This window comes from Lissotriton helveticus, chromosome 6, assembly GCF_964261635.1.
Source record: "Lissotriton helveticus chromosome 6, aLisHel1.1, whole genome shotgun sequence".
In the NCBI taxonomy this organism is placed as follows: domain Eukaryota; kingdom Metazoa; phylum Chordata; class Amphibia; order Caudata; family Salamandridae; genus Lissotriton; species Lissotriton helveticus.
This window is the reverse complement of record NC_136067.1, coordinates 1,917,289,617-1,917,316,065: the sequence shown is the minus strand read 5'-3', so window position 1 is coordinate 1,917,316,065 and position 26,449 is coordinate 1,917,289,617. Positions and strand designations below refer to the sequence as shown.

At 42.0% G+C, this 26,449-nt stretch overlaps 1 protein-coding gene across 2 annotated transcripts in view; it reads right to left on the bottom strand.

The window, feature by feature from the left end:
- The window catches only part of CDC42BPA (CDC42 binding protein kinase alpha), a 1,077,984-nt gene that overhangs the window by 737,320 nt on the left and 314,215 nt on the right, over positions 1-26,449 (bottom strand). For both annotated transcript variants that reach the window (XM_078649868.1, XM_078649869.1), the window contains exon 5: positions 11,846-11,994. In XM_078649868.1, the coding sequence (XP_078505994.1) occupies positions 11,846-11,994 (149 nt within the window). The remainder of the gene's footprint in view (positions 1-11,845; positions 11,995-26,449) is intronic.

The window sequence follows — 26,449 nt, the reverse complement described above, 5'->3', positions numbered from 1 at the left end:
GGCAGCTGCGGTTGGTTAAATACGAGGGCGTGGCTTGATGCAGGTACAACCAAGGTGGGTGTGTGGTAGCAGGTAGCCAAACAGTGTATCTGATCTTGTCTTCGCTCTCCATTTGCTTGCGCTCATTTATTCCGCAAAACGCCCTGAAAATGATAAAGTCTATGTTATAATTGGAAATTCCTTGCTAGGAGAATGGAAGCGAGGAGAGGCGGGGATTCCCAGGCGGGGCGGGGCAGGAGCTCTCAGCCAGCTAAGCTGCTGCCACGGGGCACAGAGGACGCCACCTGCAGGCCTGGCTGTGCTTCTGGGATTGCACCATGTATGTACATTGTAGAACAAGCAATGAAATAGGTCTCGCATTTATGTGAGTTTTACCTATTGTCATTATAAATGCTTTTTTTTAATACATTGAATCATGGTGGCTGAGCATCTTATTGTGCGCAGCTCGGTAACTAGTTTTTTTTTTTTTCACATTGAATCATGCGGCCGGCAGTCGCGCGTCTTATTGCGCAGCTCTCCAACTCGTTGTTACATCAAGGCGGCCGCGCGTCTTGAGAGGAGAAGCACGGCCGTTTCTGCCATTAGGCAAAAGGTGGGGGCGGCAAAAAACATGCAGGCAGCAGCAGCACCACGAGCCTCGGAGCCTGCAAACTGTACATCCGATTCCAGGGTCTGTTCTGCTAAAGCGGACTTGCGTGTGGATGTGACCACAGGTGAGTACGAAATTAGAACATCATCATTCAGGCCTGCTGCGTGTGACTGCGAACATGCAAAATATTTGTAATGAGTCCTTACTTGTAATTTTAAAAGAGGCCTGTGAGTGAGTCTATGAACTCATCTCGGTCCTCACAGCCCAGAGAGGGGCGCAGAACTGTGAGGGATATGGATGTTGGCGTGGGTTTCATTTGTTTGTTGCAGCAGCAGTCCCTAACCCTGATTATACTTTTTAAAACAAAAGCCAGGGATGGAAACATGGAGGCAATAAGGCGAAGCTGCTGCTAACTAGCACTAAAGACGTGCGTGGAGGCATCCGAAAAAAATAAAAATAAGATAGCGAGCCTCTGAGCCACAAGCTTTGGCAAAGCCAATAGAACTGATGTTAATGTGCAAATTATTTAAACTGTATGTGTGCAAAATATTTGAACTGTATGTGTGAGTGCCTGTGCTTCATGCAATGCCAGACCTATTCGTTTAGCCAATGCTATTATATTTTAGATTCCTGGGCTGTTTGGATAGAGGTTTTTGAAAATATGTGTGTGTATGACTCACGCACATTTCCTGACAAAAAGAGCAAAGAAGCCTGATGCACAGAAAAAAAAAACGATTTTCTTTCTGTATGCAATGCACACATAAAATGAAGAACATAATGTGCAAGAATTCCCTGTGCTTTTGAGATGTACAATAATCCGTCCTGCATTGCAATGGAAGCAGGAGTGGTACATTAAACATCCAGTAGCAAGAGGTGGGCGAGGGAAATTCTCTTCCGGGCTACTCTGTGGATATTTTGTAGACTTGGCTACAATAGGTCTTTCCGAAGCTGCTGCGTTTAGCCAGGCCTAACAAATAAAATAAGGTAGACATGGAGACATTGAACCAATAGGGCTTAGAGAGTAGTGATTGGTGCAAAGGGTGGGCAGTACTGTGTCCCTGGAGATCTCACATTCGCGCTGGCTGGTTCGTCTACAATGATGCTGAGAGAGGAAATGTATGTACTAGCGTCTGTTGCCTATGTAGTGTTCTCCAGGTACATGGAATAATTCCTCTAGCCTGGATGACGGGGGCGATAGAGATCGTAGTAAAAGGGAGGGGGCGGCATTTTTCAATTCTCGCCTAGGGTGGCAAAACACCTAGAAACGTTGTTGAGGAGAAGGAATGTTGAGATCAGTCCCCACTGTGAATCCATACTCCGGACCAAATGCCTCCGCTCACAGCGCCACATCGCTGGTTTTATTTTCCACTTTCCGCCCACAAACAGGCACACACAAAACACACAAACACCCCTCACTCCCTCTCACTGGTCCTTCGGTATCTCTGGCACTGCCCTTGCAACGTCAGGTCCCAGGAATCGTGGACAGAGTAGTGGGGTTCAGAACTCCCTGTAGTTTCAGCACCTTGCCGACCCCCATCTACTACATCACCCTTTTGGATAAAAAAAAAGGATGTTATTGAGGGGTTAAAGGTAACACTACGATTCAGCCCTGCGATGTCATTTAGGGGTCAAAGGGCATGTGATGTCACCTGTTAGGACTTGAACTTGGTCAGTCAAAATACATGCAAATCACTGGGTTCGTGCTTTCAAGGGGTGTCCAACACAGGTCCAGGAAGGCAAGGTCCTGCATGTTTTTTTTCTGGATAACCGCAACCTACATAAATAGCTTTAATTTAGATTATTTTTATGTACATTACGTAAATATGTCTAATGTGGACATCCTGAAGAGGTCTGGCTGCCTTGCAACTAGGTCGACCCTCACAGGTTTACTTTCGATAAACTACATACTGTATACGTGCTACTGAAGGGTCCATGTCCTCACGTCCAACAACACTCAAATCATTCACAGCACTGTAGGCACACCAATAGACTCGGAGGCAGAGTGCCAGAACCGTACCGAAAACGTCATTCCAAACAGCGCTACAAGGCCATAGGAAATTGTGGATGTGCGCTACACAGATGGACCTAACTTCAGCGCTTTAAACCAGTGTCTAATCACAGATACCGAGTACACGTATTTTTTTTTATTTTAAGGGAAAAGTCCCTGTACTTCCCTGTGCAGGGGTGCACATACAGGTACTTAAGGATAGTGGCTAGCGAATACCTGCACTTTTGTATTCCAGGCACCTCTTAATTCATAACGATCGTCCACATACCAAGAACAAGCATTGAAAATGCAATAAATCTCGCCTTTGATTAAGTTAAAGCCATTTGCTTTGCTAATGGTATTGTATAGCAAAGTAAATGGATTTAACTTAATGAAAGGCGAGACCTATTGCATTTTTAATGCTTGGTATTATTTGTTACCAACAGTTACGGCAGATACTGCACCAGGTGAAACATCTTGATATCAAGATATGCCAAACATGGTTACTTTGTTCACACACAGCATCGTTCTAAATGCAGCACAGCTGCAGAAGAGAAGACATTTCCAGATCAAACGCCAATCATTTCTGAAATCAACCAAGAGTGACACATGGATCTTCCTTACAGTATCACAGAAGAATGATCATAATACACGCCCAACGTCATGCTTCGCCTTAGGGCTAAGGTTCACGTTTGGAGAGGTAAGTGTGGAGTCGACCCCAGATGTCATGAGGTGGGGTGCTAAAGACTGAAAAGTATATCTCAATGGTATTATTACAAAACACTGCATCTCACAACAAGTTTCCAGGTTAGTTGAGCAGTCCCTTTACTCAGGCCACTGTCACTATGTATTTCGTAAATAATAACAGTATTGTAGTTAAATGCTTGAATTGTTTTGGTACATTGGCAAAATACCTCAGAAGAGTTAGAATGCGTGTAGGCTCTGTATGGATATGTGTGTGTAAACTCCGTTATTGTGTAATTTCTGCATCGCACAAGGCATAAAGGAGCCCTGTGCAGTGTCATGCTGAAAAGTAAAATCTGTGTGAGTGCATCTGTGGCCGGCCACTTTATCAGCAGGATCCAATATGTGCAGAAGGACCGACTTACAAAATGTCCTTGTTAAAAATTGAAATTGGATTAATTTATGGTGGTAATTTAAAGATATGGATTCAAGTTGAGCTTAACAGACATTTCAATAATTATCGGTAGGAGGTACCGCTAGGTCCTTCTCCCATTTGGGGGTGCTGCAGTGATGCCACCTACAGTTTGTTCCGGGCTTGAGGTCAGTCTGAATGGTAATGCAGTGATGTGTTAGTGTTGAATACAAGTGGAGGGTGATTGAGTGTCTGAATCTGGTCTTAGGTGTGTGAATATAGTAGTCAGAGGTGAAAGGGAGCGGAGGTTTAAAGATCTGGGGAGTGTTTAAGACTATATGTGGTACACATGAGTACAGTATGGAATCTGCGAGTGAGGTGTTAAGTTATTTAAAAGTGAACGTTTACACTTGAAAGGCATAGAGGTAGGAACACTTTTAGAGAAAGACTGAAATAACTGAGCTAGGAGTCACGTCTTCAATGCCGGGCAAAACGGTGAGTGCAAGTCACACAGATCTGAAGTGGTCGAAGAGTGCACCGCTGCGTTGTCAGACTAGAAAGGAATGGACTCCCAGGCAGGCGGAGAGTGAAGGGTAGATTTTCAACATTTAAAAGCAGGTCTCGGCTGTTTAGAAAGAAAATATTTTTTTTATTTGTCCTTGAAGAAGGTGGCACCTGTGCCTTAGAAAGCTCTGTGAACCCTCCAAAGAGCTTGGAATGTAATCATATTGTTAACTGGAAGCCAAGGCAGTTGACATCGTGCCGGACAAATGGGTCAGTTTTCCTGAGCTCCAATAGGAAGTTGGCAGCAGAGTTCTGCTATCTGCTGAAGCCACCGGATAGCATCAAAAGGGAGAAAAATACTGTCACAATAACCTAAACAAGCAGACACAGCCTTTGAGTGCTGAGACCCTGGGAGTTGAATTCGGTGGACAACAGTGTCATTATTGAATACTTGATCCTGCCATATGTGAAAGCCTGACTTCCCAGAACGTAATGAATATATTTGAAGTGCACTTCCATCTCTGGTTCCTCAGTTCAATTTAACAGATGTATAATTTTACTCAACTCTAGAATACTCATGAAAATTGAAAGCCTGAGACACTCCATGGGGATTCGACTCTGATCATTGCATCAAACAGAGATCCCTGCACAAGTGTTACTGAGCACCAGGGAAAGGGAACACGTTGCGGAATACCGCACACAGGTGCACATAAGCATGGGCCAGTACTTCTAACTTTAAGGGTGGACAGTTTTCTGAAACAGCATGCTAAGCAGTTAGCTCGTAAGCCCACCAACTCAAAAGGAGAAAAATAGCGTACTAGCAGATGGTACATCTGGCTGCTAAGTGAAAAAGTATGGTGCTCCTCGGTCTAGAAATTTTTTGGTACATGCACGAAAAAGCCTAAAACTGTCTGTGGGAAAGCACCATTTTCACCAGCCTTCGGAACATTAAACTCATGAGTCAACCTTAGCATGAGCATATCTACCTGGAAAGTATGGTTTCTTTTTGGGATAGTGGTGCATGGGTACTGACGGCCAACATAGTTTCAAACACACAAACTACACCCAACTGAAAAGCCACATTCAGAGTGAAACTGGTCTTGGGTTGCTTGTGTTCCAGTTCAGGGAGACCTGGCTCGACAGTTCAGGCTGGACTGTTTCTACTGGAGCAGGGGCAAGGCTGATTTGCATATAGCTGGGTCCAAACTGAAGTGCCTTGGTGGTACCCCACGCGATTGCCAGTTCGTTATACAAATTGCAAGCATTCCCCCTATAACTTTTTGTGAGCTTGATGTACTGCCCTAAGTAGCAAGGGTATGCCCAGATGTGGGTACTATGCTCTCAGAGCTGCTGGAACCAAGATACAACTGACAGAAGAGCCCCAATCAGGGCGAAACTGATCTTGGGTTGCTTGTGTTGCATTTCAGGGAGGAGCTGTTTATACTACTCAACGCATGCAGGTTATATTAAATAGGCATACAAAGCAATTTACATTGTCATTATGTACTTTGTTCGTTCTCTAGTTTACAATGCAACCGAGTTCAAACCCCCTTGGAAGTTCAGTGCCATTGTCGGGTTTACGGTTCTGATGCACTTTTTATTAAACATCAGTTTAAGGAATTTAACTCTTGAATGGTAAAGAGCAGGACAAAGGCAGATTATATGCTCAATGTCTTCCAGGGCCGTACCACAGAGTCAACATATAGTGTTGATAGGTTGTTCATACTGCCAAGCTCCATAAAACTGGAGAATGGGTATGTACAACATCCAAAGCCTCCCCAAAAAATAATTTTAAAGATTCGTTTTGGTGTACATATGGACATTATATTTGTTATTCTTGTTCTTTTTTTTTACTTGGCTGTGCATTCAAAGAAACACGTAGGAAATTATAAAACTCAGCAAGCACACACTTAACCTAAATTCTAGAGAGAGAAGATTCAAGCTAGGTAAGATCTTATACACCTATCGGAACTGCAGTTTAAACCACGATGGAAAACATTGGCTACAGACCCCATTTGTTACATATGATGAAAACTGAGAAAGCTTATTTTACAATGTTCTCTGATCTGCCTTTAGGCTCATGAAAACTTAGTTCCATAGTCGCAGGTGTGCAAGAGTGGAAGTAGCAGTTACACCACGTTTGAACCAGATTCAAGATTAAGGGGCAGAGTGCCTTAAAAAGAACTTGTATTACTGTTTTAACAGCCGGTATTATTGTAAATTTCAAACTATTAAGTGTATTACAGGCTTAAAAAAAGACAATGACATGTTTTAGACTACGGTTAAAAACAATGTTCAAAGACTTCTTTATAGGTACCTTGCAACATCACACTATCAATAAACAAATGCATTTGCTAAATCTTTTAGCAATGTACTATTTGCAAATCCCATTCTTTGTTTTTATTGGAAACTTAATTCATACATGAGATTTATGTCTCTTAATTTTAGTAACTTTTTGGGAAGAAGAAAATTAATGAAAACGTCAATCAGTGTTGCTGGAACAACTTTCAGAGCGGGGATGCTGCCTTCAATGTTGCATCACTAAAGTCATAGGGATTGTGAAAATTCCAAGTGTCACTTAAAGAACAAGTGTAGCAAATATATTCAGCAGGAAAGTGGTACGGTTGAAGTATGCATCTGGTGGTGGGTTTTGGAGAACACGGTTGCAAATATAATACTAAAGCACAGTAGCATAGTATAATTTACAGAAAGCACATTTTCCATTGAAAACAACTAAACTTGCTCAGACACAATTTTGACTGATAAAAAGAACACAAACGATAATGTGCTGAAATCGGATTTCAAGAAATAAGTATGTCTGATTAATTCTGATCCTACTAACGTTTTTGTTTCCTACAGACTTAAGAATTTGAAAACAATTGCACTTCATTGGTGCCTTCCCAACTGCTGAGTCTAGAACATTTGTAGAGTTAATTTACAGGTATTTAAATTGGTTGTATGTGGGAACTAGGCATGCCTTTACCATGCAAGCAGTTACTCTGCAGTCTTTACAACGAATGTGTCTTTACCACGCATATCACTACAACGACATGCCTTAGGTAAAGAGCGGTATAATGTACTATTCCAACTCTTAGGATCCTACTATACTCACAAGAAGATTAGCTTTTGTTACATTTGGAGATGAACAAAATGCTTGCTGTTCTTCCAACTCCATTTGGCGCAACAGAAGGGAAAGCGTTAGACTTTAAAGTCCAACGCCGCTTTCCCTAAGACATTTTGTTGTAATGATATGCGTGGTAAAGAAGCATTTGTTATAAAGACCGCACTGTAACTGCAGCAGGAGGTTCGCTCTGTGTTGTAAAATGTTGTTTCCCATTTAAATGTTATTATGTCTTAGAAGAAATTACATCTCCTCTACCCCTGCAAGATTGGCACATAGCTCACTTAAAAAAATCATCTCGCTTTGCAGTTATTGAAAGTAAACACCACTCACCATGTCAAAAGAATAAACAGCCATTTCGAGACGTTATTGAATGACATTTAATCTCTGTCTTTCAAGCAAAGCAAATGTTACCAGAAGAAAAGCAAAATTCAAGTCATCTGTATTGCGCATTCACCTTCTGAACTCCAGCATGGTTATTTTGGGGGTCCATATTTCCAGCGCCTATGTAGTAGTGGGCGAGCCACTAAAAGTTTCCAGCAAGGCCTGGCTCCAGCTCAGCTTAAGGTCATGATGGAACCTCAAGCCCATAACGAGTCAAGCTTTCATGTGGCTTCTGCCTGCCACTGTCTCTACACCCAAGGTGTGGCGTTACAGCAGGACCATCTGATTTTGGAACTGGGGAACCAGGTTCAAGTCTCGGCGGCTCAGCATCCTATGACTCTGGAAACATCATTTCATCTGCTTGAGCCTATAAACAATGAATGTGACCTTGTGTAATATAACTTGTGTTCATGTAAAGTGCTAAAATACGTTTGGGTCTGGTTTGCACTACATAAAATGCAGCGGTAAAAACAATGCCTTAACATAAGGAAAGACACATTAATAGCCATTTACTGGCAGAACTGTACATCGTGAAGCCAGACACCCGGGATAAATTGGGGCTTCCCACTTAAATTGTGAGAATTTTTTTAATCTTATTTCCAAAAACTCCTTTTTCGTCATTATCAGGTATGAAAGCACTTTCAAATATGTTAGTTCAGAATACCAGTTGTATAAAAAACTATGTTGTTTGATTTAATAGAGGTAAAAAACTAGAGAGTCAGGGTTTCTGGGTCACTCCTGTACCCCTTAGTCAAATTATTAACAACAACAAATGAGTGACTTAAAGTGCAAAACTATAAAGAAACCAATTATACGTAATTCCCCTAAAAGAATTGTCACTAAAAAGAAGGAAAAGGTGTCACACGGCAAAATGCAACAAGTGAAAACAAGAAAAGAAAACACTTTTCAGGCGTTGTAGCACACTGGGGGGACATTCGGTCTCCCCAGTGGGAACCCAATGATGAAGCATGTCACCAACCAGGTTGGTGAGTGAGGGTTCTTTTAAAGAAAAAGTGTTTTCTTTTCTTGTTTTCACCCGTTGCGTTTAGCCGTGTGGCACCTTTTCCTTCTTTTTAGTGACAATTCTTTTAGGGGAATCACGTATAATTGGTTTCTTTATTGTTTTGCACTTTAAGTCCCTCTTTTGTTGTTATTAATAATGTTTGATTTAATAGTCAGAATAATCTGGGCCAGTACAGGGTTTACATGAAAACTGTCTTGCGTTTTAGCTTACTGGTGGTTCTAGTTTAAAAACGATCACTTTTAAATTGTACTTCCCAGTGCAGTGTTATAATGTGACATACTTCCACGTATTAAAGAAATACACTTTTCTGATTTTTGAAGAAACGGTATCACATTTTGTGTGTTATTAGTTACATAATCTACATAGCTTAATTTTTCAGGGCTTGGCTAAACTAGTACGCTGGCTCTAAGACTCAAGCCAGACCCTTGGCTCGGCTCTACCTGTTAACTTGTTAACTGGCCCCTTTAAGCCTGTGATGCCAATATGTTGCAAAAACCATGCATCTGACTTTTGTGTAAAGGTACTTTACCTTCGTAAACCATTGCGATGCTAAATGGAGGCTGAGCTACAAAAAATATATTTATCAGTGCACATTGACGCCACGATACAGTGTTGGTAAATGGTCTTTTGATAGTAACCCCCAAGCAGAATAGATTCACTACCTGCAGTAAGATAAATCATCTTAAAAACATGCATGTGGACATGTTAAAATGGGGCGCGCAGCTCAGCTCAAACAATGTCTGCCGGAACTATATATACTCTGGCACTTTACCAAAAAATCACCACGACTTTTTAAAAAAATGTCTTTATTGTTTATCCTTGTCTTTTAATAGCGATCTTGCTATGAGAATTAACTTGCATTTCACGATACTAAAACAAACTTAACACGGAAAGACAAATTAGCCACGCCTTGGAACATGCACGTTGCCAAATATTTAATTAACTCTCTCGATGGATACACCTCAAACATCATTACCGTCTCAGATCATATAGAGTTCCAGCTGCGTCCTGTGGCAGCATGTCAATGAGCACAGTGTGCAGGAGAGCTCCTGTCTGCATGACTCAGCAAGTGCCAAAAAGCGACCCCTTTCATCCGTGCCAGCGTAGGAAACCCCCCCTCCCTCTCGCTGTAAACGCTGCCGGGAGTATACCTCCGTCTCATCCGTCCGTTTTAGTGTTGCCTGAGCACAATTCCTTCCTCCTTCCTGTGACCTCACTTACTACATCTTCCGGCCTGGCGAACTCACGCAAAATAAAGGACCCCAGCAGCCCAGCTGCTCTTGGTCAAGCACAGAGACGCTCTCAGGGCAGCTGTCAGATTACTTCCGGTTCACCAAGTGTGTCCGGAGATACAGCCCAACATGACTAGGCCCTGCTGAAAATTAAGGGACGCCGAGATGTCGGCATTTCTCAAACGCATTAGCTGAATGAAGCCCCCTCTAAGGAGCGCCCACCCCACTTGCAACAAGATTATATGCGGTCCCATAGTGCGTTCAAGTAAAATAGCGTAACCTCCATTAAGAACCATTAAAAGTCTGGGCCCGCACGTATTTTGCTTTAATGTCAGGTCCAATCTCTTTCTCTTTCCTCTCTCGCGATCGCTGCAGCTCCACAGCAAGTGCCTCACACCGCTCCATACTCCCCCAGGAGTCCACCCGGCTGCACTCCTTGTATGCTCAGGTTTTGACCCTTGCCCTCCGGATGTCCATTATATATCTCTATCTCTAGCACGAGCAGGCCAGTTGGCTGGTGCACTTTAGTGAAAGTGGCCAAATTAAGAGTTAAGATATAATGAACTCAGACCATTTTGCTGACCAGTCATTGCTCTATTGATTCAAACAGCAATCGAGTCAACAACAGTATAGAGCATCTGTGGCATACTTCAAAAACTAAACAAGCACTGCTAAAGTCCTGGCCGTGGTATGCCTGTGCACTGATTACAGTATTAAGTCTGGCATTTGCCCAGGCCTTTTGATTTTAGTAAAATTATATATAAATAATTACGTGAACAGTATTTTAGCCAGCCCCCTCATTCACTGGCTTTCATCGCATTTATCTTGCACCTTACATATCAGCCATCGGCTAACTTCACTGTCAGTGAGGCATTTTTCCTTTTCACAAGGTACACATCAGCTGACAAAGTAGTTCCCTTCAGATCTAGGGACTACTATAGCTTTTTGAATGTTAAACATCTTCTTTCTGTTCATCTTTTTAAAACATTTTTCATAATATTGCAGAGCCTCTAGAATTTTTGGGAAACGTTCCCCAAACAGGCAACGACAAATCCAAAAAGCTGGCAGGCAACGACAAATCTAAAAAGCTGGCAGGCAACGACAAATCTAAAAAGCTGGCAGGCAACGACAAATCCAAAAAGCTGGCAGCCAACGCCAGACCGTTTGGCTTTGCCAGTGATTGTTTCATTTACTGCTGCAAGCATAGGCGACAAAAACAAGAAAATATACCAAATAAACATGCCTGCAATACCAATTTTAAATTCAAAAAGCATTCAATGATGTGGCTGTTTTAATACTGAAGTAATTTTAAATAACAAGTCTTTCAGCCGCTCCATGCACTTTATTACTGTTTGTTATATGTTTTTTAAAATCAATATTTAATGAGGCACCTAAAGCCCAGGCAGAATTAATAATTGGTATTTAATGTTTTTAAGAAAAGTAAAATACAAAAGCACACTTTGAAACAGTTTGTCAACTAAAATGAAAGTAACTTTCTGCAGACAAGTGGGTTGACCCATTCACCCAGGCTGTGGTGAATGAAAACAAAATGTGAATGACAACTAAACACACCAATGGATGAAGCCCGCTAACAAAAGCCCTTGTATATCAAATATGCATTTTTTTTTTAAACAATATTGTGGCGCGACAGCTAAAGTGGCCTCAAAGGCAAGACAAAAACAGACACAAACCCTCTGTGTCAGATCTTCTAAATGTACAAACAAATGTGTACACATCAAAGGCCCATTCATATTTTGAGACTGTTCATAAGGTGCAATACTCAACTCTGGAGTTTACTGATTGCTGAACTGACCAACATTCATATGATTGTCTTTACTCCTTAAATACACAGAAAACGAAAAGTGCAAAAGATATGCGGATTGTGAGTTATTTTTCATCTTCTCTTACCTGTGGACGTAATGTAGCTGATGCACTGAGTCAATAGCTAGGACCATTTCTGCCAAATAAAACCGCGCCATCTCTTCGGGCAACCGATCTTCAAACTTACTGAGCAGGGTAAGCAGATCTCCACCAACGTAGTAATCCATGACAAGGTACTAAGGGCATAAATGAAGGAACACACATTACAACAACAAAAAAACAACGGTGCCAGGCACACAAAAATCAGTAAAACAATATTTAAATGGCTGTGACTGCATTTGATTTATGTTAAGTCTTCAATTACCCATTCACCACTTCTCTACCCTACCATCTTCATTTTATTATTTATTTTATTTAGGAGTTTTATATAGCGCTAGCCAGATCCGAAGGTTTCAGAGCGCTTTACAACATAAGAGGAAGGGAAATCACACAAGAAATAACAGTAGTAAACATGTTGACTCGTTGCGAATCTAAATTGTCGGATCAGCATAAACATTGCATAGCAGGAGATCATCGCAAAAAATAAAAAAACATAAAAACAGTAGTATACATGTAGACTTGTGGCGAGTCAAATGACTCATATAGGAATACACATTGAATAACAGGAGATCACGGAGTCTTAGGGTGATAAATACCTAGACTAGAAGGGAGACCGTTCCGAGAGGAGGGCATATGAACGAGTCAGAAAGGGGGTGAGGTAGAAGTCTTAATATTAAGGTGGCTGAGTGCTTCAATGGACAAGAGTCTGCATTCAGGCAGTAGCTATCTATTCGGAAGGGAGCGGTTGAGGAAGAGGTCTTTAAGCTGCCTTTTGAATTTTACAAAGGAGGGGTTAGTCCTGATACGGACTGGGATGGAGTTCCAGATTTTTGGTGCACTTCCAGAGAAGGATCGAAATGTGGTTTTTTTGTTTGCGAGTTTTCAGGTGGATGAGGAGTAGAGTGTTGGTACTCCTGAGGTTCCTTGTCTGGCCAGCTTTCTTGAGTTTGGCAGCCAGGTAGGCGGGTTTCCCAGTGTGTGGAACTTTGTGCGTGAGACAGGCAGTTCTGAAATTGGCCCGCATTTCGATTGGGAGCCATTTTAGTACTATGAGTGCAGGCGAAATGTATTCAAATTTCTTCTCGCCGGTGACCATTCTGGCTGCTGCATTGAGAGTTGATCTAAGGGGAGCTAATCTGGATTTTGCTGTTCCTGTGAGGGTTGCATTCCCATAGTCCAGTCTGGACAACACCAGGGATTGGTTGGCTTGTTTGAGATCACTGGGAGGGATGAAGGGTTTTATTTTGTTGAGCAGTTTAAGGTTGAGGAAGGCGCTCTTAGCGGAGTTCTTGATGTATTTGGGGCATTTCAGTCCTAAAGCAGCACTTCACAGGTGCTCACCAGTAAATCGTTCGGTGACAGCATTCCACTGACACCCAGGGGCACAGCCTCCTCTTGAGTCTTAGAACCATGTGTTTCATTAGTCACAAGTATGTTTCAAATATATACATTAATGTTCTGTCTTTGCTTGTCAGATACTTTAGTCCTTGCTTTTTAAACAGCTCTTAGCATTCTGTTACTCGTACATTTGATTTTTGCATTGTAAATATTGGATTGAATAGCCCAGCTTGCAAAGAACTGTTGGCTATTAAAATATGCTGATTTTTTGGGTAGACTCCAAATAAAAAAACAGATGTTCGAAAATGTTATTTTATTTTTTAAGTGTTTTGATATAATTTTAGATGACAATATTTAGAGTAATATATTGTTCAGAGGTTTACAAAATATTTTGTTGCATGATTTACATTTTATGGACTGGCTCAGGATTTGGCTTTTAGAACCAAGCCAGACCCCTGACTCAACTCTGGTTCGACTCTTTCGATGAATTCTCTGGCTTGCCCTCCTCCATAGCACACTTGTTTCGCCGATGCCGCCAGGCAAAAACAAGCATTGGCAAAGCTGATACATCTGGCCGCTTTTGTTATACACAATTGCACACATGGAAAGCACTTTAAAAGCATGCAGTGGTTCTCATGGAGATGTTCACATTACCAATCTCTCACATACATATACAACACATTCTGAAACAGACAATAATGCACCGTGCCGTTACATGCATATACAGAAGTATGCAAGTGGAAAGTCATATTAAGCTGGTTGGGCTCTTGCTCATGAGTGAGGCTACCATGAGTAATCCCTTCATTTCGGTCAATGAGCTGTACAATAAATGTATATGATAGAGAAATAAGTAAAAAGGTAGCAAAGGCAGGGGAGAAGTTAGAGACTACAGAGAAGTACACAAACAATAATAAGAGATATAAGTAAATTAAAAATGCGACACAGAAAGAAACAGAAAGCTTGGTAAAAAAAGACAAGAGGAGCACAGAAAAGGAAACTATGATAAGAAAGCCAGGATACTAAGGAATAAACACAATATGCCGATTTAAAAAATGCAGGAGAAAGGCCACAATACAGAAAAGGGATGGCCGCGCGGCTCACTGTGAACATTAAAGGGACGCCGCGAAAGTGATCTCGGAAAAGGGATGGTTGCGCATCTCACTGAACATCAAAGGGGCGCCGCGAAAGTGATCGCGGGTGAAAGTGATCGCGGGCGCTTAATGAGCGTGACTAGGTTTGCCATATGGCGCCTCTGCTCCTAAGCGCGCGCCCGCGCACATGCACTGAAGCTCTAGGCTGGCCATGGTATCATTTTTTGAGCCCTCACTAAAAGTCTCGCCAGACCAGCGCATGCGCTGAGTCAGGCGAGACCTAAAAATCACCGGCAAAGCCAATCGGTCTCGCATTTGGCACCTACTGGCTTTGCCTATCGTTTCTAGCTATGCTGTGCAGCATTCCTGATGACGTGCAACATGGTTAAAGAGTACCAAATGAAGCCTTTGACGAAGCTGCCTGCATCATTATGTAGCAAAACACACACGATGATGGCAGGATAGCCTAACTCCAGTGGCGTAGTGAGCACGGGGCCCACGTCTGGGCATACCCTTCCCACAGCTGGCTGAAGACGGCTGATCGCCATAAACGGGTCCTAGGATGCTTGATTTCAGTCCAGGGAAGACATGGCTTGGTAGTTCGGGCTGGACTGTTCCCATGAGGCACAGGGTCAAGAGACTGATTTGCATAAGGCCATGTCTGAACTGGGGTGGCTTGGTGAGCAAAATAACAATGGATTAAACCCAGATCTGTGACTGGGGGTGAATGTTTTGCCATTGTGCAACATTCCATCCATCATCTTGTGTGTTTTGCTATTCACCCTATGTGGAAAGGGTATGCCCAGACGTGGGCCCCGTGCTCACTACGCCACTGGAGTCAAGCTATCGTGGCTGAAGACGGCTGATGGCCAGAAACCGGTCCTAGGATGCTTGATTCCAGTCCAGGGAAGGCATGGCTTGGCAGTTCGAGCTGGACTGTTCCCATGAGGCACAGGGTCAAGACTGATTTGCATATAGCCATGTCTGAACTGGGGTGGCTTGGTGAGCAAAATAACAATGGATTAAACCCAGATCTGTGACTGGGGGTGAATGTTTTGCCATTGTGCAATATTCCGTCCATCATCTTGTGTGTTTTGTGTGTAGGCATGAATACAGAGTTGGATCAGTAACTAAAAAAAGTGTGTGAAAGCGCTTATTTTAAAGCAACAAAAAGCGGATGGTGTAAAGCAACAAGTGGTGGAAGCAACAGGCAGGGTGCTGTTGGGGAGGGGAGCAATGAATGAGAGCAACATGAGACAGGTGGGGGAGAAGCACATGCGGGAGCAAGCAACAAGGAGCTACAGGGTGGGAAGGAGAAGCAAAATATGAGAGGAGGGAGCAGGTGAGGGTAATCAAGCTGGGAAGGAGAAGCAACGGGTGAGACAGCATTGTGGAGCAGTTGAGGAAGAAACACAAGGGCAAGAAAGCAATTGGGAGAAGTACACTAGGGCGGGTGCAAAATGGGGGCAGAAGCACATGATGACAGAGTAACACGGAGTGCAGGAGCGAGAAGTACGAAGGAGACAACTGGAAAAATTATGCAGTCTCATCGCATACTTGTCCGAAGAGAAAAAACGCAGTGCTTTAAAAGCAGTAGTGAAGCATACAAGTCAGCCAATGAACATTGATGGTAAAGAGGCAATGGTCCAGGGGAGGGACAAACACAAAATTGACAAGCTGGGAGTAAGAATCGCATAAATGAGTGTCAGGAAAGCCAACCACTGGTAAGTAATGCACAGGCTCCAAGCCCTGGTGCGTTCTTGGAAAGCCAACAATGGCGTGCAACAGACAGAGCATTCACTGTATAGTAGACCTAATAAGGGGGTTTTCACAGATCTTTTCCTTACAGGTAATAGCTGTAATATTGCATTAGCAGCAAAAAACAGTGCTGGACTACACTTGCTGTATTGCGTATGCGTGAGGTAAGTGACTTTAATGCTCGGCTACACAGAGTAACTGTACATAAGTGACATACTTCACTAACCTCAGGCAGCCAACCAGCTAAAGGCGCTTCATAAGGGCTTGTCAACCATGAGCCCTAGTGCCCTATCAGAAACGAGGACACCAGAGGAGAACCCACATCCTACCCTACCCATACTTCTGATTTGGCAAACACTTGTGAACTTACCTGGAACAAGCAAAATATGTCAATCATTACAGCTCATGTTTTTCCACTCAGAGGCGCTGTTTGTAAGAGACATGAAGTTGGCAATTGTGAACCCAGGAGGTAAAGAGCAAAGCATGAGTTGAGAAGAACTGTCTACATGTCCCCAGGTTTTTAGTAGCTCATCTTTTGTGTGCAATAGTGCGCATGTGTGTGTTTTTGTGGATGCAAGCACGTGTGAGTAGTGTATGCCCATTTACCAATTGTGCTGTGGGGAGGCGATCATCAGCTCGGGCCTACAAGGGTAGGAAATGAGTGACCAAAAACAGCTGAAAATCACTTTCAATAAAGATCCTCCGGCAGAACTGGGATGCAAGCAACCAAATAAAATGAGCAAATAAGGAAAAATTTGACTGCTCACCACACATTCGCTTAAATAGGTAGCATACAATATAGGATGAACGAGAAAAATACTTTCTAGATAGGCAGCATGAGAGAAACATACGAAATATTTGCTAACATCACAATGTCAGACTCCTTTTGTCTTAGCACACCATTAGGATTTGCGCCGCCCTTGATGATGACTTTGGAGTCATTGCTGTTTATGTACTGTACTCAACACTGTAGGGCTGATGAACTGGTTAGAACAATAGTTTTAAAGCCACGGTTACAATGATATCTGTTCATCGCTGCCAAAGCTAACATACCTACGACACACTTTGCATTGAGCTGCTCTAGAAAGAACAAAAGTAGATGCACAAATATTGCTCTAATGTAAGATTACACATTCAAAAAGCAGAATCTTGCAGAGATATCAAAGATAATCTATTTCTGCAAAAACATAATGTAATAAAATGGGCAAACCATTTGCAAAAGTGTTGAAAACCCTCGAATCCTGAGTGATGGTTAAAGACAGTTTACTAAAAAGTCCTATCCCCCAAGTGCCTGACATCTGAATATTTTATTCTGCTTTAGAAATTATCATTCCCATCATATGTATCATGTCTCGAGCTGTCATGCTTAGACTTTGTTAAATGTGTCAATTCTTAGGCAGGAGAGAGAAGAAGGTTGTACAACTGTCCATGGAAATTACCAGACTACTCGGGTAAGGACAGAAGGTTCGGCTCACCTAACCGACTACACCAGTATGAAAATATTTAATTACTGCTCATTCAGCACCGCTGTTTATTTCCCGCCAATTTATGAGGAAACCGTGCTGTAAAAAACAGCATTGAGCCATTTCCTAATTTTTATTCAGTGAGAGACACCTCACAACTGCCATAAAGGAGTTGGTGCGTGTTTCACTCAAAATCAAGGAAGATATCTACTCATACTCCACTTTCAGAGTTCACCAGCCAACAGTGGTTCCATGTTGAGCTTTTGTCGTTTTCGGGATTTCTACTACTAGGTGTGACTCACTTGTGGTGTTTTTTTTCCAACAGTGTTTGTCTGTTTAGACCGAGATGAAATGCTTCGTGAATAAAGGAGGGAATATTGAAGTGTGTTCTGGCTTCAAGCGGAAGCAATTGGAGGTCTTTCACAAGTGACTCAAAGCAAGTGTACATGAGCAGTTATCTTTTGTATCAGTAATACGCAACACATAACCTATACTATATGTAACTATTTATTTTCTTTGACATGCAGAAGAGGCTAGGTCAGCATCCAGTAAGAATCAACAATTTAGGCGGGGATGTTGGATTTCACTAGTCACAAAAATGAGCTCAATATCAAGAGTTTTGCTTTTTTACTCCCTTTTGGTGTTACCCATTAGCCACTCCTTCCTTTCATTGTGTCATGAAAGATGAATCAACACAGTGTGCAGTTCACAGCATAAGTACGGATGGACATAAAATATGCATTACTTACGTACTTACAGGGAGACAAGAAAATCGGTGGCTATCATTAAATGAAAAATACGCTTATCAACATCCTTCTTTACTGAAAATGCACTCAACAATGAGTGAAAGCAGAAACAGGTGATCTAAAATAAAGTAAATGTAACCAAGGCAATTGTAGGTGCACATTTCGCATAGCATTTCTTGGAGCGAAGTAACGGATTTTTAATGCTACCAAACTCAGTGGTACCCATTTTATCGATCTAAAGAAGATGAGGCTGAGTGGAACCACCTGGTTTCATACCTGTGATCATGGGGTCAAATACAAATTCCCTGCAGCAGATGCAAATGGTTGGCTCGAGAGGAGAAACTCGTTTCCCTCTTACAAAATAATTAAGTCTGGATTAAGTTTTGATAATATGGAGCCAAAAGTCTCCAAGAAACTTGGGAGTCCGTTTTTCGATATCATTCACTGAGATTATATTATTGGTAAGTGAGAAAACTGAAGGCTTGCTTGCTAAATGGACCCCTTCAAAGGCAGCTTTGTTTGGTCGTTTAGATGTAAATACATATGATGTATTCAAGGTAGAGACGAAGCCCATTTCACTGTGCTGACAATTGTGCTAGGAACTAGACATTTGTGAGCCAACTGGGGGTGGTCCAAATGTTTCTGTGTTGTTTCTACAGGGGGTGCTACTAAATAACCCCTTCTCATAGAAGATGGTAGTTTCCACCTCATCACAAGCTTATTTATTGACTGGGAGTAGGAGGCAGCAGAGATTTTAGTGAGGGTGACAGGCCTTTTCATCAGTGCTCATCAGGGAAGTAATGCGAGCCTGTCTATTTAAAATCCATTCGATTCTCCATAACTGGGTTTCTTCAATACACCCTCTGTTTATGTGGTGAGTTGTGACGTGCCATGGGGGAGCTGCATGTTGTATTTTTGTGTCACGCCACTGGATGTACATATGCTATGTGGAAGGGGACCTCTCCGAGGACAAAGTGGTTGTAGCATCTCTGTGTTGCCCATGTGGTTACATTTCTTTTGCTTCCACGGCCATGCAGAATGCCTGGGAGGATTTAAAGAATTTATATTCAGCTCCTGCCTGAGCCATAATGGAGAAGAAAAGACTGACTAAGCCATGTTCTGCCACTTCTGCCAACTGATCCATCTGAGGATAAGCTTACCTGCACTTGGGACGCATTGCCTGTCACCCCTCTGGTGCACACTGTAGCCTCTTGCTTTGTCCTGCCTGATATTGGAGTTGTCTCGAAGTCACAGAGATTCTAATCAGGAAGTTAACTTCAGCTCCCTTGTAAGAAAAAGTTAATTGACTAGACTGTGCCTGCTCCTACCCTTATTTCTTGAGAAAGCCTAAAAAAATGTGTCCAGCTATGGTTGGTTGGAGTTTTGCATTGTGAGAATGGCATACTTTTCGATTATCCTTGGCTTTCCACTGGTGCCCCTCACAACTGAATAAGAGATAGACTCACTTGTATTTGAAGGAAGGTCACACAACTAGCTTTGAGACACTTGACCAGGACAGGGCACTCGTGTTTCATGGGACCAAGCCTAAACCATATGAAGAACATTGTTGCTGTGTCCTGCTAGGAAAATTGGGGATTTCCCTGAGAAGAGAAGAGTACTTTGCCATAACAGAAATAAAAATACCCAGTTGTCTGAATCTGCATAGAAATCAACCTGAGGTACTAAACGTGGCATTGAGCCATGGGTCTGCAGACAGATTGTCTTCACAAACACAAGGCATCTGCATAGCCTGAGAGTCAAGGACGGACCAGGGATATTGAAGGACCACGCCCAGTGGAGTGCTTCCATTGGCTCTTGACCATTTCTAGGCTGGGAAACACAGGAGTTAACTATGGAATCCCTCTGCTACCAGCATCAGTTGGCCCTTTTTTGAAACACTGACTTTGGAGATCGGCTGAAGCAGTTAACTGTGTGAAATTAAAGTATCATTCTGTAACAGAGTTTATAAGTTACTACCATCTATTAGAATAAATCTTGACTGCTCAATATGGTTTCTCTTGGAAAATAAAGCATACAAAGAAAGTAACTGAGGTATCCAACTGGAGTGAATTATTACTGTGGATCTGGCAGAACAGATGTCAATAACCACCGAGGATACTGCCTAGTAACCGCGGACTACCATTTGACCTAGGGAAAAGAATTAACATCTGTCAAACTTTATCTTTCACCAATGCATCCATTAACACTCCCAAGAAGCTTCTTAAAATAAAATAAATGAAGTGCTGACCAAATAGTCAGGAAAAGTATGTAAATAGGAATTCAATGTAGAAACTTCAAAAAGGCAGGGAATGTAAGACGTTCCTTTCCAATTTACATCAAAATGTCTGAGGCGCATGCTCACAAAAATAGACTAGAACTACTTGAAACAAGGTATATAGTTCACAAACGGTACCAACATTGTTTTAGATAAGGACCGTTACCACTATCCTGATTCTTTTCTTTGGTTACAAACAATAAGGCAAACAGGATCAGTGACAGCTGCAATCTGATGACTTATCCTAATGTGTAGAGTGGCACCAATGGCCTAATCCTCTTTGACCTCTTAATAGTTTCCTCCATCGACAGGTCCCACAACATCCTCACTAACTTCGAGACTGAGAGGTTCCTAATTATGACCTTGGTCTGGAAATCAATCCAGTCCAACAGAAGTCACATTATCACTCTGCAATTAGGCACATTTTCAAATTGCAACCTTTTTTACTTGAGGTGCCCCATGGCTCAGTACTGATACAGATCTTCACCATCTGCCTCTGAGCACAAGTCACTAACAGATCATTTCTGTTCAATTTCTACTTCTAGCTGGACAACGCGAAAATCCGGTCTTATTACGTCGGAGCTATCAAATTTAAACAATTGTTGGTGAAATACCCTAGCAACCGGCCATGAAGCCCAAGCTTTTCCAAATGCAGTGCACTGCCATATCATTTACTGTGGCACAATATTTAGTGATCCAGAAATAAGATAATACTTCAGCGGTGTATGGGGCTTTTCACATTAATGTACTATTACGTTACATTTTTCAGTAGCCTCTCGTCAGGACATGTTCTTACCAATGTTAGCCCATCCACAGGTCTGTTGTAGTTGCAGCCCCATTATCTAACCAAGATTTTTCTACTATATGCTAAATAGCCAATTTTGACCGACCAGATTGCCTCGCTCATGGTGATTCAGATGTGTACCAACAGTAAGATACATTTTGAATAATCTACATTTATGTAGATAACGGCAATCCTGCACAACTTTCACTGACAGCCATAAAAAACACGGATAACTTTAAACGCATCTGCATGCATACAAAGGTTATTAATTTTGACTATCTTTATAACACTATCACCGACGTTGGGGGTGGCGGTATCTGGCATGGACTGGTGCAGTGGGCTCGATGTGGAAGTCTGTACTGGGGTCAGTATGCACCTGGTAGCAGGACCAGAGGGGACAAACAATGCTCTGGAAGGACCCGCTGGTGGTAACCCAACTGGAGACCCCAGCAGATTGTTGGGGTTTGAAGGTGCCCCAGTGGGAGCCAAAAGCACACTGAATATCTGAAGCAAGGTCAATTTGAAGGTCTTGATCGGCTGTGAAGTCAACGACGAGCTAGGGAACTTGGGTCCGTCTGGACGAATTGAGGGAGTGACCGGGGCACTGGAAAACTCAAAGGAGTGCAACTTGCATCTTGATGCCCTTGCACTTTCTCCTTGGAGTCAGAATGCCGTAGAGTCCTAGTTAACTTTTTTATGCTAACATTTGGACTTACTCGAACACCTCAACCAAGAAGTGGAATGGTTGCAGGAATGGCCCCATGATGGAGACCGAGTCTGGGACTGTGACATACAGTGAGAGCAGGACCTAGGAGAAGGCGCAACCTCTACTTGAACTCTGCAAGAAACAGCCTTCGGGACATGAAGGCACACTTATCACACTAATTAGAGTTGTGTCCCAAGCCTAGGCACCAAAGACACACCTTGTGCAGATCTGTGGCCGACATCTGCTTCCTGCAATCTTGGCAAAGTTTGAATCCTGTAATTTTCAGTGGGGACATTGCAGCACCCTCTTTGGGGGCTTCAAAATTATCAATAGACTGTCAATTTGGGAGTGGAGTCAATATCCGCATTGAAAGACATTAACGGATGTCAGTATGCAGGGGTGGCGCTTATATGAAGCTGTGCTCCATAACTTCTGGGAAGGTGTGGAGTCAACGGGGAGCTGCACAGCACCACCTACTGGCATTGCTATGAAAACATTTCCAGATTCAGTCTGCACTTCTTTTAAGGTGATGCTGCACTTACAAGTATACAGCAGAAGTTGCTCACTTCTGATTTAGTTGGCTTCCAATCATCATGAAATTGAAGACCTGGGTCTATGTGTTATAGCATTGGTCTAGATTTTGCTTAGAACTTTTTCTGCATAAATATAAACAGCCCAATTGACCCAGGATCCATTCCAAACCCCAAATAGACACATCAATTGTAAACGGAGGCAGGTAGGGAGGGACGATCAATGCAGGAGAACTCAGATCGTTGGTTTGGAGGACAAACAAATATTTACTATGTATACTAAATATTGAAAGAAAAATAGTACACTACAATAGCCAATTACAATACCATCTCAATGACCGGTTTCTCACCTCATTTTTCATCAATTTACAAAATTGTCCTCGTTTCTTTTCTCAATAGAAACAGTGGACACGTTAGAACGTTAGAGAAACATGTTATATCTTTAATTAATGTCTGCAGCAATGGGTTTTAGACAGCATTGTCCTACCATCAGCAAAGGGGTTGCAGTAAAAAAAAGGGGAACATGTGCACTTTTCATCTGTACTAATTAGAAACACACAGCTGTAATGAAAGGAAATTGGTTATACTGCATTTCAGCCCAATATAGACCTCAAAATCAATCAGCCATGGCAGCCACAAATAGAACTCTTCCAAACTGCTGGCAGTGGAAAGGCGAATAATGACAGCTTTGGAAAAGCAAAGTAAATCAATTTATTACAGATTTCATAGTACCTTAGGGGATGGTGAAAGTTGCAGAAAGTACCCTTAGAACGTGCCATTGTTACTGGTGATTTCCATGTCACCACACTGAACAGAATACAAACTAGTATCCCAATAAACAAAGAAGTTGTAGTTCAAGTTTCTGACTTTGCAACGGATTTTAATATGTAGCCTGGCCAAACTAGGAATACATGTCGGATTTCATGTCAAAAGTATAATGCTTAGAGAAAGTTTGTACAGGCAGGCTAATTATAACTTCCCAATTCATTGTCAGGTGCATATGTTGCCAAGAACCCACAGTGGAGCTTTTGTCACATTGATAACTCCACGGGCGGTATAACATACTAAATCCTGACCCCTTGCATAAGCTACAATTCAATGAGCAATAGTATCGTTAGAGAATTTAGAGTACTCGGACCAACAGATGTGATGCTTCACTTGCTAGATTATCCTGAGCTGTGAGGCTTCTCTGGTTAGACTACCCTCACCAATAGAGCCTAAGCACCTTTTGAGTTGAACTTGTTTTTGTTGCGGTCGTTCAGCTGCTGCCTTCTGATAACTAACAAAAAGGTTAATGTGGAGAGTGCAGCACATCACGATTCAGACTTGAGCCCAATGTTATTTAATCTATTCTCAATCAACAGTAGGCATCTCTGAACTTGTTGAAACTATTGTGCTCACACGTTGTTAATCAATGCGTACTGATTGTACTGAAAGCATATGATGTGGTCCTCTTAATATGCACTGAGCATGCTTGAAATAAGTTTTGAACCCGATTGAGGTATAAATCGGACACAGATATAAGTATTACTGTTGCTAAATACATGCCGGTGTCCTACTGACTTCAAGAAAATGGTAGGAGATGCCTTCTCCTAAAGAAGTAAAAGTTGAAAAATGTTTTCACTTTTGATTATTTGGGAATAGGCTTTCATAACCCAGGTGGCTGGAATAGCTCCCTCTACAAAGAAGTCACAGATTCTGAATCTGTGCATATCCATGGTGGGCGATTCAACAAAAGGTTTGGCACATTAACATTCCTAACCCCACTTCAAATGTATTAACATATATAGCAATGTCTGACACTCCGTGTGGTGCCGAACTAAAGGGTCATTTTATTATTCACCTGCTGCACCTAGGGAAACACATTTGGTGTGCTCTCTTCTGAAACTCTGAATCTCCAAAATAAGCTTTTTGCTGATTTTCTGACTTTCCCTTCATTGACCAACAAGCTGGTCTTCGTTCTTCATAATTTGAGTTGGCATTTGAATCGTACTCATTTGATGGTATTTAAATCACCACTGAAGTCCCAACTACATGTCAATGGCTCCTCCTGACCCCTCATCAACTTTTTCAAGTTTTTACCAAATAAACAGATGGAAAAGTCTCTATCTTCTATCACCAATGTATGTAATATTAAATCTTTATTTGGAACCAAAATCAATGGAGAGAACATAACCAAAGCAAGTTCTACTAAGATGACCGTGAACAGTGGACTAGTAAGGGAACTCTAGGTCTGGAAGCATCATTGATTTTTCATATATACTTTTCAGGAGAATGTCAAATTTTAAATTTCGATCACAATATTTTCCATTAGGGAATTCCTTTAGCAGATGGTTCGCATATCCTAATACCTGCTGTTCTTTCCTTTGCGAAAAGCAACCTGTAAAAGCTTACCATCTCTAACATACTTTACCCTAATTATCATGTGCCCAAAATTCAAACATATAATGCTCCTGGTAAAAATTAGTTACGTGACAAATCATTTATATGGATTAAAGCTACACAGAATACTCCAATTCAATACAAAGTTACCAACTATCTTAATGTTACACTATGTGGATAAAAACAAAGGATGGAGTGCTAATAATATATCAAACTATTTCATCTCAATTAGGTGAGACTGATCACAACTTCTATCTGGCTCAAAGGTGCAGACCTTGGAAAAATACATAAAACAAAACATAAAACAGACATATTCAATGCTATGATATACTACGTAAGAAGACTGTTTATCCAATGGACAGTTGTTATACTCTAAATTTGAATGTGACCAAAATCTTTGAACATAAAAACAGATTGATTTATCACTATATTTCTCCTACCAGATTATTTCAACATGAGTACTTTAGATAATATAGTCTTATACTTTTTGTGAACGTAATTATTTGTTCATTTTAGTTTTTATTGTACACCAGGCTATGTTTTGTTTTATTGGCAGTGCTCACAATACATTTTTTTTATTAACTGTGTAGACCAACATGTACATCCCTTGAGAACATTCAATTACTAACCACACACATAATCAATATAATTAACATGGATTTCCTTTTCGCAGATCATGTGCAGAAAGTCTATCAGCATTCAGCAGGGAACATTTTAGGAGACATGTTATAGACACCAAACTCCTGAGGCGTGAGCTGGGAGAGGAAAGCCTAGTTAGCGACTCTGCCTGATCTTAACTACCCATTCTGCTTTCAGCGCTACTTACTTGATACCTACCTGGGAAAATCACTTTTATAATCGCCGTTTTTTAGATTTCACTCTTGAGTGGGGATACGAATGTATTATTATTGTACCACTTTTACTTGCAGTACCTACCCGGTGTTATGGGCTAGCAGGGCTCCCTGGTGTGATTTAAACACCAAAGGGAGGGATTAGAACTGAGCAGCTACCCGGACGGACGCCATCTTGAGGTGGTCCAGGGTTAGCGCTCTAGCCTTTCACCCCGGAGACAGATAAAAAGAGGGCTGGCGAGAACGCGCAGCGGGTGCGCCGGCGGCGCGCCAAAGGCAAGCCCGTCTGCACCCGTTCGCTTCTGGCCCACGCCTAGCGCCATGACCCCTGTTAGTTATTCTAGCTGGAAGCTATCCAATATCTCCTATAATGTGGACACACTTAAAAAACTAAATGTGGCAGAGAGGAAAACCAACTGCATGGTACTGCATATTGAGGGGGGGTTAGCAACATACCCACCTGCCTGTCCAAGCTGTAAGAGTTTAATCCCACCCATTCAAATGTCTCCTATTCAGGCCTTATCCAAAACTAACCTAGGGAAAGGTAAGGAAGGAGTTTTAAACTTTAACTGCCTCCTTTTGAATGCCAGGTCGCTGGTGAAACACAGTTTGGAATGTGCTTTGCTAATCCAGGAAGAAAATATTAAAATTGCTTTTGTGACTGAATC